This window comes from Anopheles nili, chromosome 3 (genome assembly GCF_943737925.1).
Source record: "Anopheles nili chromosome 3, idAnoNiliSN_F5_01, whole genome shotgun sequence".
Lineage (NCBI taxonomy): Eukaryota > Metazoa > Arthropoda > Insecta > Diptera > Culicidae > Anopheles > Anopheles nili.
In genome coordinates, this window is record NC_071292.1 from 55836795 (window position 1) to 55849567 (window position 12773).

At 45.8% G+C, this 12773-nt stretch overlaps 3 protein-coding genes across 3 annotated transcripts; 1 reads left to right on the forward strand and 2 right to left on the reverse strand.

The window, feature by feature from the left end:
* Nucleotides 1–2364: 2364 nt before the first annotated feature.
* LOC128723018 (fumarylacetoacetase) lies at nt 2365–4086 on the reverse strand. Its single transcript, XM_053816720.1, has 4 exons — nt 3923–4086; nt 3764–3847; nt 2954–3689; nt 2365–2806 (listed from the first exon to the last, which is right to left on the reverse strand). The coding sequence occupies exons 1-4, from the start codon at nt 4001–4003 to the stop codon at nt 2460–2462; spliced, it is 1248 nt and encodes a 415-aa protein (XP_053672695.1). The 5' UTR covers nt 4004–4086; the 3' UTR covers nt 2365–2459.
* Nucleotides 4087–4561: 475 nt separating this feature from the next.
* Nucleotides 4562–9105, reverse strand: LOC128724648 (probable methyltransferase TARBP1). The gene is made up of 7 exons (XM_053818371.1): nt 8828–9105; nt 7665–8245; nt 6417–7028; nt 5269–6296; nt 5048–5199; nt 4803–4973; nt 4562–4736 (listed from the first exon to the last, which is right to left on the reverse strand). The coding sequence occupies exons 1-7, from the start codon at nt 9103–9105 to the stop codon at nt 4577–4579; spliced, it is 2982 nt and encodes a 993-aa protein (XP_053674346.1). The 3' UTR covers nt 4562–4576.
* A 340-nt stretch (nt 9106–9445) lies between these two features.
* On the forward strand, nt 9446–12434 carry LOC128725314 (N-alpha-acetyltransferase 35, NatC auxiliary subunit). The gene is made up of 10 exons (XM_053819048.1): nt 9446–9543; nt 9604–9749; nt 9839–10062; nt 10131–10365; nt 10433–10471; nt 10535–10655; nt 10717–10898; nt 10971–11165; nt 11240–12019; nt 12119–12434. The coding sequence occupies exons 1-10, from the start codon at nt 9486–9488 to the stop codon at nt 12260–12262; spliced, it is 2124 nt and encodes a 707-aa protein (XP_053675023.1). The 5' UTR covers nt 9446–9485; the 3' UTR covers nt 12263–12434.
* Nucleotides 12435–12773: the final 339 nt, after the last annotated feature.

A 12773-nucleotide genomic window follows, 5' to 3' on the forward strand; every position in this document is an offset into this window, starting at 1 on the left:
TGGACAAGCGAATGTCCACCGAAGGTCCGTGTTTTGTTGATTATTTGTTCTGCAGACATCTTTCATCCCTAGCATCTCGGTGTCACTAAGCCGAACACGATGTACCTTATAAAAATTGCATTCACTGCATCGTTGAGTCAAACATTGGCAACGGAAGACACTCGGAATCCACTCAAATGCATTTGAACAAACTAACCTTCTGGGTCTATGTGTAGTGTCGCAATAAGAGAACGGTGGTAGGATCTCGCATCCCAGAAGCACAATCCTACCAACGCACTGGGAAACGGCGGTATCCACTCCGGAATGCATTTATTAGGCATCTAGCGCCCGGTAGCTTCTGGATTTGAATGTGCTCCATCTTGCTTTCTGTTTTCTTCCGTTAACAGTAATGCGCGATCGCTGGTTAGTTCTTTTTTTTTTAGCATTCCCAGTTTCCGTTCGCCTCCGGACGCAGCAGTTCGTAGCAGTGTAACAATGTGTAAATATTAGGCTTTTAGGTACGTTAACGCTTAATGTCTCCTACCGTGGAAGGAAAAGCAAACAAATCCCAACCGAGGAAAACTCCCCACGGTGTAAGATGGGCAGGGAGTGTGGGCGTGAGAGGAGTGTGTGAATGTGAAGATAAACCAATATCGAGCCAACACAGCCCTGTGTAGTAGTACCCTGACTGAGAATGTTATCGCCACGCGAATATTGTTGAGAGCTGTGCAAAGTACGTAGTTTCGGGATTGTGTCCCATGATAAGATAGGCAAAATTGCTGTTTTGTGTGGGGGATGATGTAGTACGCGATGGAGACGGTTATTAGGTATGTCAGAGTCTAGAAAAAAAAACGGAAAAGCCAATGTGGACGAGTGAGACGAGCGACGGTATGGGACTAGAGCACGTTTCAGTTCTACCGCAACCTTCGGTTATGCTTAGTTTCGTGAGAAAATGTTTGCCCATAGGTTTAACGGGTAGTTTTTGAGCGTTTTCGTTTTGCAAACCATTTAAGCTTATGCTTTTCGTTTTGACCGCGCCAAAGAGTTCCAAATCAACGCAAGCATTTACGTGGTGTTGTGTGAGGCCAGCGTGCTCATAAGCGCGCGGCCCAGCGTAGGTTATATATTGTACTTAGTAGTTTAAACTTTAAACCGCCAAACTCGTACACGAACGCAGGCGGACATGATTTTAGTGGACTTCTAATTTTAGGGGCGGATCCGCCCATAGAACCTCCTTCCGGGAGGTGGCGAGCTAGACGAAGAAGAAGAATCAGCAGGAGCAGAAGCAAACAGTAAAAACAACGCAAAACAAAACGACAAAATCACAAAGTCTTCCTTCAAATGAAATGTTAATTAATCAACGATTCGCGCTCACTCTCAGATACGCTCGTTTGCTGACGGTGGGGTGATGGTGGACGCGGACGGATTTGCGGGGGTGGTAACACCTCGCTGCACCCGCCGCACCACCCAACGAAGCCCACCCCATCGTGCTGTCTGTATATTTCATCTCGAAAGTGATGTGAATCGTTTATGTAATGTAATGTGACAGAACGTTAAAGAAAAACACGCATACGCAAAAAAAAATTAGAAGAGAAAATCATGAAGCAAAAAAAAAATACAATCATATATTATTGTACCAAACACGAAAACACGTTAACCAAGCCCGGTATGCAGAGCGCCCGTCGGTGCGCACGGAGGCAAAGTGAGAGCCACAGCAAATGGGGCCCCCCGGTACCCAAACGGCTGCATACACGGGGTTGCATTAGTTCGCTTCAGTTGCACGGATGCATCGTACGCATTATAATCCGCATGTAGCGCGCACAAAGTCACCTATACCACCACCTGTAGCCCACAGTGCCCACGGTGTGGGCGTTTATTGGCTTAACAGCTAATCAGATCCGTAACAAATGGCAAAACTTATCTTTCCTGTGCATTTCCGCTGTCCATGCTGCCGGATTTGCCACGTGGTGGAGTGCCACGTGGTTGAGCGCCACGTGGTTAAGCGCCACGTGTTTCGGCAAAGCCCACCATAGGCATGCGAAAAGGATCCAAAAATTCAGCAGCACACAGTTCACAGATATTACAAACCAAACATAGAGAGAATGAGAGGCGACCGTAAAAGCAGAGCAAAGCAAACATTAAACGAATCCCTTACCTAGATGTTATGTGTTGTTGAAACGAAATAAAAAAAAATAAAAAGGAGCATGTAGACGGAGCGAGAAAGGACAAGAAGGCAACCCGCTACGTGCAAAGTGTCGATCTGGTGTAGCACGGATATGCATGCATTAATAAAGGCGTATAATATCTATTGGAAATCGTAGCTGGAAAAACGGGCGGCAGTTTGTGTGAGTTTTATTTAAACGTGGTTTTTATTTTCAAAGGGAAACGTCGAAATTAAAAAGCGTTGCAACAGTAAACGGAAGGATTGAGTATATTTTCAAACGCATCGCTTCACCTTCGGAATCGCATATCGCGTGGGTTTATTCGAACGGTGTAGCCGGAAGCACGACACCGGTGCAGGATCCGAACCCGATCCGCAACCCATCGGTGCTGCAATGCCCGCGGATGACCACCTCGTCGTTGTCCTGCAGAAACTTGCGCGATTCGCCACCACTCAGTGGAACCTGTTTCGTGCCCTTCCAGCTCAGCTCCAGCATCGAGCCGAATGAATCGGACGCATCGCCACTGATCGTACCGGATGCCATCAGATCGCCCGGCTTCAGGTTGCACCCGGTAACAGTGTGATGTGCGATCTGCTGCAGCGCCGTCCAGTACAAGTTTCGGTAGTTCGATCGACAGACCGTCGTTGCTACGCCCGTTGCTTTGGCTGGTGGCAAACAAACAAACAAGAAGGATGGAATGTTACAAACGTATTCAAATGCACGACCCGGCGTCGTGGAGCGTCGAAAACAGGTTTCACTTTCGTTGCTCGCTAGAAACGAGAACCGGATTTGGACCAGAGAACGCGACTTACGCTTGATGTCGACCTCGAGCTTGATGTCGAAGTTAAACTTCTGCTCGTGCTGCAGGTACGGGAAGGGTTTAGGATCCTGCGGGAAGTTGTCCACCAGGAACGGTTCCAGTGCAGCAACGGGTACGACCCACGGTGAGATGGTAGTACCAAGGTTTTTCGCCGTGAACGGTCCCAACGGAACGTACTCCCATTTCTGTATGTCCCGAGCGCTCCAGTCGTTCATGAGCACGAAGCCAAAGACGCGCTTTGCTGCGTCACCAACGGACACGCGATCTCCCAGCGCGGTCGGTGGTCCTCCGACGAAGAACGCCATTTCCAGCTCGAAATCGAACAGCCGGCAGGGTCCAAAAACAGGATCAGCTCCATCAACCGGCAGCGTTTGACCGTACGGACGCGTAATCGGTGTACCGGACACAACGACCGAGCTGGCACGTCCGTGATACCCCACCGGCAGGTGCTTCCAGTTGGGCATAAGCGCGTTCTCTTTGCCACGGAACATCACACCCACGTTGGTGGCGTGATGGATCGACGAGTAGAAATCGGTGTAATCGCCGATGTTGGCCGGCAGGTGCATCTTGGCATCGGTCTGGGCGACTAGCGCACGAGTCTGCAATCCTGCGTCCTTGTGAAGCGGCGATCCCTCCAGCAGCAGTTCCTTAGTGACGCGTCGGACCTCTGACCACGCCTCACACCCCAAGGACATTAAGTCATTCAGCACGGTGGCCCTCAAGGCGGCCTGGCGATGGTGGTGAAATAACACATTACCCGAATGTTCGGCGTTCGTTTTGGGGTGCTTGTGCAAATACTTACGCGCACATTTTCCGGATAAAACTCCACCACCGACGAAAGATCGAGGATTTTTTCACCAATCGCTACTCCAACGCGGGCAGTCGGCTGAAGGAGGACGAGAAATAGGCGTTAGTGGCATACCGTCGAAGAGTGTTCAACTCGTTGGAATACGGTTCTTACGTTTGCATCAGTGCTGAAGACTCCATACGGAAGGTTTTCGAGCGGAAAATCACTTCCCTGCGGCACGGGAACGAACGACATGGTGATGGAAGTGTGCTGCTTCGGCGGGAAGAAGAACGGAACGTGGACACAAACCACAGCGAGAAGCGTCGTTAACCACGAGCGGACGGCAATGATCTGTTGCTGTTCGCGATAGCGTTCTCGGTAGATAACTAACCATCGAATTCCGCCGGGTCCGGTTATGGAGTCAACTGGCAATGACGGCGACGACGCAACTTGTTTACGTCCAGTTCCCACCACCACAATGCAGGGGTGTCTTTTTTCTAATGCTCTCTCGATTGTGGTTTTCTAATGCTCTCTCGAATGTGTTTTTCTAATGCTCTCTCTCCAATGTGTTGTTGGTGCCGGTAGGCCGCATGGGAACAGATCGCGGCGCAACCATGCGTGGAGGAGATAAGCTCATTTGCATTCTCGTTTGGGGGGCTCGATCTGCGTTCTTTTTTAATGTAAAATACATTCCCGTATCCATGGTAAAACGATATAAAACCTTTATTATACATCTATGTTCCGATCATAGTTTTTTTTCTCAATATTCTACTTCTTAAACATAGAAGATTTCAACTTCTTTGATTCGTCAACTAGCATTTTGTTACACTAAGCGAGGGTCTTGACGAGATGTTGCTTGGCATACTCCCACATGAAAATGGCACCGGTTACATGAACGTTCAGCGAACGAACCACACCAAATTGTGGAATTTCTCCGATTAAATCCAGATGCCGGATAATTTCGGCTGGAAGGCCGTTTTTCTCGTGTCTGTAAAACGAAATGGTAAAGAAGTCAGCAACAAATGCCACGAGATTATAACAGTCCGTTACATACCCCAACACAAGAATGCACTTTTTGGGAAACTGCATCTGCTCTATCGGCTTGCTGCCGGTCGTCTGTTCCGCTCCTACTATCGCATAGCCTTTGCTTTTCATTTCTTCCAGGTACTCTATAATCTTGTGCGTTTTTAGTTCTCCCACATTGAGCCACTTCTCGGCGGTCATGCTGCGTGGGGAGAATCAAGCGAAAAACGATGCGTCAGAGACTTTGCAAAATGTCCTGAAATGCCAGTTACATACCTCAGTGCTTGAAATTCCTTATTGTCAATATCTTGTAGCGAATTAATTACAAATTGCTTTACAGCAAATATTTCACACGTCCTTGCTAGACCACCAAGATTGGGGGCACGATTTACCAAGCTGGCGACTACGATCAATCCTTCAGTGGAATCCTGCAAGGTGAAAGAAACAAATTGTATGCTTTTAGTACAACCTACCACACTGCACTCCTTTCCACATACCATCTTTTTGGCGCACAAATGTTCCGGCAAACCAAGCAACATGTCTTGTGCCGGCTCCAAATTCTTCAGCGGTACTATTTTTCGTTGCACGAAATCGGCACCACCGAAGGATTCAGCCAGGAAGCAATTTACGCGCTTCTCCGCGCGCAGTTCGTCGAATTCGAGGGCTTGTCCAAGGTTACTCTCAGCAAGGCCAAGCGTTTGGTAGCAATCCTTCAGAGTGGCTGTTCCGACGACATCCTCCACTGGCGCGGCGGACACCCTCGGGATGTTATGGAACACGTTCTCCAACGTCAACAGATTAGCGTAATCAAACACGCTGTTGAAGCGAAAATCTTTCATGCACTTTTCAATGTTGCGTTCGACGTTCCCCTGCCGAAGGTAGCTGTTAACAGCGGCGTAAATCTCTCTGAACGGTCCAGCATCGATCGGTTGGGTGGAGAATTTTGCGATCAGTTTCTTGATCGTAATTTGGGCGTACAGACGGGTGGAGAAATTTTGAGCCATAGTCCAGGGAAGCAACAGATAGATGTACTGCTCATCCAGGGAATTCGTCTGACAACACCGCAACCAGAGTATCACAAACACCGACTGTATGCCGGATACTTTCACCTTTTCGTTTCGAAGCGAGTTTGCAATCGTAAGTGTATCGATCGAGCTATCCGCTACGATCAATTCGATCAGATAGTTGATGTTCGGTTGGTTTGTTTCATATAGCATTACTTCCAACAGAGGATAAGGTTTGCTGCCAGTCAGTTTCAGCACCACACACAAAGCCTGCACGATGCGAAGCTTCTGCCGATGGGTTATGGAATCTGCATAGTAACGTTCCTTGGCTTTCGTGATTTGCGCAAAGCGTTCAATGAGCATTCGTTCTAGTTTGAGTAAAAACAGTGCCGCATCAGGCTGATCAGGAGCCTTGGCGATTTTGTACAGATACTGCACGCATAGGACTCGAACACGTGCATCTGCCTGGCCAATGTAACGAGGATGATGTTTGAATCTGGAAAATGGATATGGTTGTAATGGTTGTTCAACTTTTACATGCATTCAAAACTTACCCAACTTCCAAACCACTTTGCTCGATAATTTCATTTTCCACCCTAAGCAGGTAAAAGCAAAAACAAATAGTAAATAAACTAATCCATATTTTTCATCTTCCAACACATACTTTTGATCTCGTTTCTGTACATCGCCAAAAATCATTCCCTGCAGCAGCACTTTTCCGAAGCTACCCCAGTTTAGAATTATTTCAACAGGAAGCTGAAAGACAGTTTCAAACACAATGTTTGCCAAACCGTAGATAGTGCTGGCTTGTTCGAGAAACATTGCCACGTATTCCGACACTCGTCCGTGTATTGTTGCTGATTCACGATCGACAGATTCCGCCATTCGGATGTAAGGTTGCAGTAGCATTTCGATGAAACTTTTTATAAGTTTCATGAAATGGTCTGATTTTCGGTAGCTTAAAATTTCCTCGTAACATCTGTCCGCTACTTTCATACGATACTCATCGGACAGAAGGGTTTTATCAGTGTGCAAGATCTCGATCACTAATGTAAGTACATCAACATTTCCAACATCAAGCAGACTGAGGAGCTTGGACCAATCATTTAGCGATGAAAACGAGGGTTCGTGTTCTGGCCTTGCTAGGCAGTAGTACAGATAGATACCAGCAACCATTGTATAAACCTCGTCAATTGATGGAGTAGTCACTGACTGAAATCTTTGAAAGTTGTCGCTTAGATCATTGATGGAGACTGATTTGAAAAACAAGCGGCCCAAATCTTTATCGTTCGCAGATGATAGTAAAAAGTGTGTCATTTGAATTGTCTGTACTGCGGCAGTCTGATTATAGTCGAAACAAACTAAACGAGATGATACGTGTTTGTACATAAATGACAATAATTCATTGTATGCATCGAACCGTTTGCTTTCTTCGTTTGCTCGTAGTAGAAGACAGATTTCTCGAAGCATTTCAAATATATCTGGTTTAATTGGTATGCTTGTATCGATCGCTTTTGTTATAATGCCTGTCGCAAAGCTGCTAGCTTTTGCAATTTCGTCCATACAGCTGGGTGGTATTTCGGGAAGCAGGTTCAAAATCTTCATATAAACTGGCAGATTGCAGTGAGCCAGCTTTTCTAGCTGCCGCTGTTGTTCTTGTAGATCGGCCCTTAAAATACGTCTCACCAGAAGCTCTTTTATGAAAAAGGCGTCTTTTACAGAGACTTTCGGCAAATAAATTTCTAATGCTTCCTGAGTTATGGCATCATAGAATGTCAGCCCAGATTCGTCCTGGAAATTCTCCAGTGAAATTGAAAATACTTTCGAAAGTATTTCCACTTCGTTAACCGTAATTAGCAATAGTTTAGAGATTTCGGTCTTTTTCGAACGAGTTGCAACACGAGATATAGTTTTCAGTATTAGCATACTCGTGATATATCTTAGCGAAATGTTCTTCACCTTTTGGCACATCTTAACACAATTTGTAAGCGATTTCAGTGGTAATACCAGACCTTCTTTACCGGCATCTTGTGCGCTTACGCGATCGTGTATAACGATAGAAATGCAATAGTAGGGTATTGAGTTCCAGCTTATCTCTGGAATAGTGTTTAGCAAAAAAGACAAAGCTTCCGGTGTGCTGTAATAACTACTAAGGCTTACAACTTTGTCTGCTGTGTTATCAAAAGTAGCTGAACGATTGAAAGTTTCTAGAAATTGCTTTTCTAGATTTACTTCCGTGCCATCGAAGGAACGATCCTTTATATAGTGTTCCAAGCCGAAGTTGATGACTCGGACGTTTTCGTGACGGAACATCATTCGTAGCAACGTATTCTTCCATATCATATGCAGAGGTTTTACTTTTTCTAACAATTCAAGGGCCGGTAGGATGAGATGGGCTTGTGATTCATTCAAGGCTTCCGCAATCGTTATGAAGGATTGCCAGGCGTTAGTAAGGCGTTCCGATTGAGTTCTATCTCGGGACCAGTTGAAATACTGACCCACTACATCATGATCGCTATGTTTTGCATAGCTGATAGCATACTGTATGGTGGAAAGTGCTTCTTTACGACACACTGCATCACTCAACGTAAGACTATCGATAATGATTGACCAGATTTGATCGCATTGAAGCGTCCGTACTAATTCTGCATTTTGGTTATTCTTACGAACCAGAGTTTCTATCAACTGATACAGCATAAATATCTTATTTTCTATTACCACTTTGGGATCTTGCACCAGCAGTTGCCATTTATGGAATAGTGTAGAATCAAACTCTACCATTGTTTGCAGACAGGCTAGGGCCTTCATTCGTATCATGCTCGAGTCGCATGAAAGCCGGCGAATCATTTTTTCTCCATACAAAGTATCAAAAATGGATATCAACTCGGTGTTTTCTTTACCTAGAATGAGGAACGTTCTCAGTACATCGTAGTATAAAGGTAATTCGTGCCATTCGCTATCAAACGTTGCGACGAACGAGTCCAGCTGTTTTCGTATGAAGTCTATGTCTTTGCCGTTGAGTACCATTAATGTTAGTGCACTTAATATCCACCTGAAAGTATCACTATCCGATTGCAGCTGCAAATAGTTCATATTAATTATGGAGATGATATCTTTCAGGCTCAGTTGTCGTTCTTCCAGCATTGTGCCGGGTAGTTTCCCACGTTGTTTCATAAGTAACACGTATACCAATGCTTCAAGCGATGATTTGCGTAGATTTTGGACATTCTGCAGGAATACGTTTGGGTTTAAAGTAAATTGGATCACTTCTTCGTAGATATCAGTACGGATTGAGCATAAATCTTGAACAAACTTCGTTTTGTATCCCATTTTCGGAATGTTTTGCTTACACACAGAAACTACCGGTTGCTTGTTGTTTACATTAATGACAGGTTAAAATGCTTTTTGAAGGCTAAAATGTAAACAAAGAGAGCTGTCAAAAGGTGCTGTAAAAATTAGCCTTCACTGTTGGCAAGGGATGACAGCAGAGTGAATTTGTGCAAAACATAAACAACACATTGCGGAAACAAATGATGCAGGAAAAGCAAGAATCCGTGCGACAGTCTCAAAGGTAGTGCTCGTGGTTCGTTGAGAATTGTTCAAAACGTGTAAAAATGTATTATTTCTGCACCACTTCCAGATTCTCCGACGACGACAAAATGGATACAGCACAGCTACGCTCCGAGGAGGATGTAAGAAGTGGTGTACAAATGGGTCCTTCCGATGATTGGAACAACATTACAGCAGATTTTTTCGACTGCGTCAAAGGTTAGATGGTGCTCTTGATTGTTGTCTACCCAGGCGTAACATAATCGTTCTTGCTCTCAGATCTCAAGCTTGGGGAACTGGTACACGATTCTACCTTCGGTTTGATGGAAGCGATGTCCGCAATCGAAATGATGGATCCGAAAATGGATGCTGGAATGAGTTGCAATAGAGAAACAACTCCACTGACTTTCGATACGGCGGTGGAGGTGAGTGTAGGATAAATATGATAATGATCCGATACGCTTATCGAAAGCACTAAGCCCAAGTATACGCATATGTTGCTTCTATTTTGCAGACCGATCAGATCAAGCTCAACAATTTGCTCGCCAAAGAATCGATCGGCATTATCGATGCGGTGTACTCATGTATGGTTTCCTGGCTAGAAGGCCATTCGATGGCCCAAACGGTGCTAACTTGTCTGTACTTGCATAAACCGAACAAAATTGAGTGTAAAACGATGAGATCGTTTTCGATAGCCATTCAGAAAATCATCAACCTGATTCGCAATTTCACTCTCAGGTGCGTATGTCTTTTTACATGTGGGGTATTTTCCCAACAGCTCACGACGTCATTCCTCTTTTCTTCAGAGCCAATGTGTACGAGGAAGAAGACTTTCAACACAGTTCGTTCGACTACAACCTGAGCGCAGATGTTACGGAAACAAAAGCGATGAACATGCTGAAGGTTGCCGAAGAAGACCTCATCAAAAAGACCAAAGATTCTGAGGACGAACGAGAAAAGGAAGAGATTCAGGCGCTTTTAGCGAGGGTTCGTTTTACGCGCCTGTTTTTGATGGGTCTTGTAGGATTGTATCCACTAAAGGTAACATTTACGCACACGTGTGACCAGGACGCTCCTTTTTACAGTGTTTGTTCGTTCGTACTTACAGCAAGGACCATCCTGGCAGCACGGGCTAGAAGTTGCAGCGGTAAGTATGCTTTACCGTAAGCTCGCACCGCAATGTATTGACTTTTGATCAACCCCTTTACAGCAATCGTCCGTTTTGCCGAAAAACGAAATGATTGAAATAGTAAAATCACTAAACGGGGCGCTGGAGTTGGCACTGTCGATAGAGAAAACGATCGATTTCGGAACTCAGCCCGAGGAGGGATGTAAGATCGATTTCTAACTTTGGCCGCGATATAATCGCAACTAATGTATGGCTATTCACAGCGGATGCACCGAATCCGATGGGATTTTCGATGATGGTCAACCAGCGCTTCCTTCCGCCGACCTTTCCTCGGAGCACAAAAATCAAGGATCGCCATTTGAGCATTCAGTATTTGGTGGAGTTGATACAGCGCATAAAACATGCGTGCAAAATCATCAACTGCACCAACTTTCACGCGGCGTTGGTAAGTTTTTCGTTTTCTGCACTGCTTCTGTACAAATTGTCATAATAATTTGCATTTTTTTTTTGGTTTTAGAATTTTTTGATGGATTTTAGCAAAAAGTTTGGCCCCTGTCTGCTATCCCGAAGCATACCGCAGACACTGTACTTCCCCACCGGTCCCATGGTGTTCGGGGTAAAGCCTCTTACAGAGGTCCTTAAAGAGTCAGTGAAGGCTTTCATCGCTCCCCCAGCGTTGCGTCCGGATAACTCGCTTTACAGCAATCCATTCGTAAGCATTTGCGACAGCAAACGAAACGACACACCATTTGTTAACCTTTGTCACGCTCTTCTCGTCCCCGACAGGCAGTTAATTGCGTGAATTCATTCTTCGAATACAACGAGCAAACATTCTACACGCTGTTCGCCATCTGCGGATACAATCGTGCACGGCAACGTGATCGACTTGGCATGATAATGGTGAACTTTGCCCATCTGCAGGACGAAGCGGAACGCGTCGACGTGTACCTGCATTCGCTGTCGCCAAAAAGCGAAAATTCGCACCATCTCGCGTGCTTCGGCACGTGGGTTTTCTATCACTGTTTGCGCGCGATGTCGCTCTATCTGCTGGCAGGACTCGAGCTGGAGCTGTACAGTGTGCACGAGTATCTGTACATCTTCTGGTACCTGTATCAGTACCTGTTCAGTTGGATCGTGTCCGCGCTGACGCGTGCGGAAACGTTTCTCGCTGAGCAGGAGTATACGGCCGATCAGAAGGCGGCCAAATCGAACCAGAAGAAACCGAAGGCGAAGAAACGCAAACCCAAAACGGACGCGAAAGAGATTCTGTTCAACGAGGCGATGCAGACGCTGTGCGGCGGGTACTATAAGGCATTGGCCGGGTTTATCAAGGAGGATCGCATCCCGGAACCGCTGCCCATGTTCGATAACGAGCAGGTGCGTTTCGAGCATCGTTTTTCACCGTTTGCGACCCTTTCGACGCCACCGCCGATGCCGTACAGTGAGTTTAAGCAGATGAAGATGTTTATGTTGCAATCGCCTGCGACCGAGCTGTATGCGGCGGCCGCGAAACACTTCCACGAGGCACGAACGCTGCTCGAAACGTTCCCAAATCCCGATGAAGAGGTTTGTTTGGATGTCTCGTTAACGATCGAGTCCGGTTGGCCTGTATTTTTTTTAATAATTCTTGTCTTTCTCTTGCCATGTACGCGCTCCTGTCGACAGTGGAACGATATCGTGAAGGTGGCCAAAATGAATTTCGTCATGATGAACCTGTTGGCCAGCGGACACAGCAGACAGTCAAAGTTACCGCCCGAGTTTGACTTTTCCTGCCACCGGTACTTCCCGATAATCAAGCAGCGTAAGTAATCCGGTGTACTTAACGTGTCGTGAAGGGGCCGCAATTTATGTGGGCGCACAATGCATTCACATGCGGCCACAAACTCATTTTATAATTTATTTCATTTATAAGACGTACCGAGCGTATGGTAGATGGCTGCAAAACGGGGCAGAGCAATAAACTGTTTCCTTGTGAGGGACACAAAAACGCGTGGTTTTTCTGTCTAATGCATGTTTATTTTTCATCGTCTTCCATTCCGTAATCTTGCCCTTATCGGATTTATCTGCAGCACAGATACTTCGGTCGGAAACACAGAAGTTACTAGGCGCTCTACCCAGCAGGCCTGCATGCGGACCGAAATCGGAAACGTCGTATTTTTTTAGAGTCCCGAAAAAATTTTAAGCAAAATAAAACGAAAGAAAATCTCATTAGAGTAAGAAATTTTGTCGCCCAACGATTTAAAATCAAGAAATAATTCAATTGGTGAAACATTCCAAACTTGAAACATTTCAGAAAACGCTTAAAGCGCCATCTGTTGCG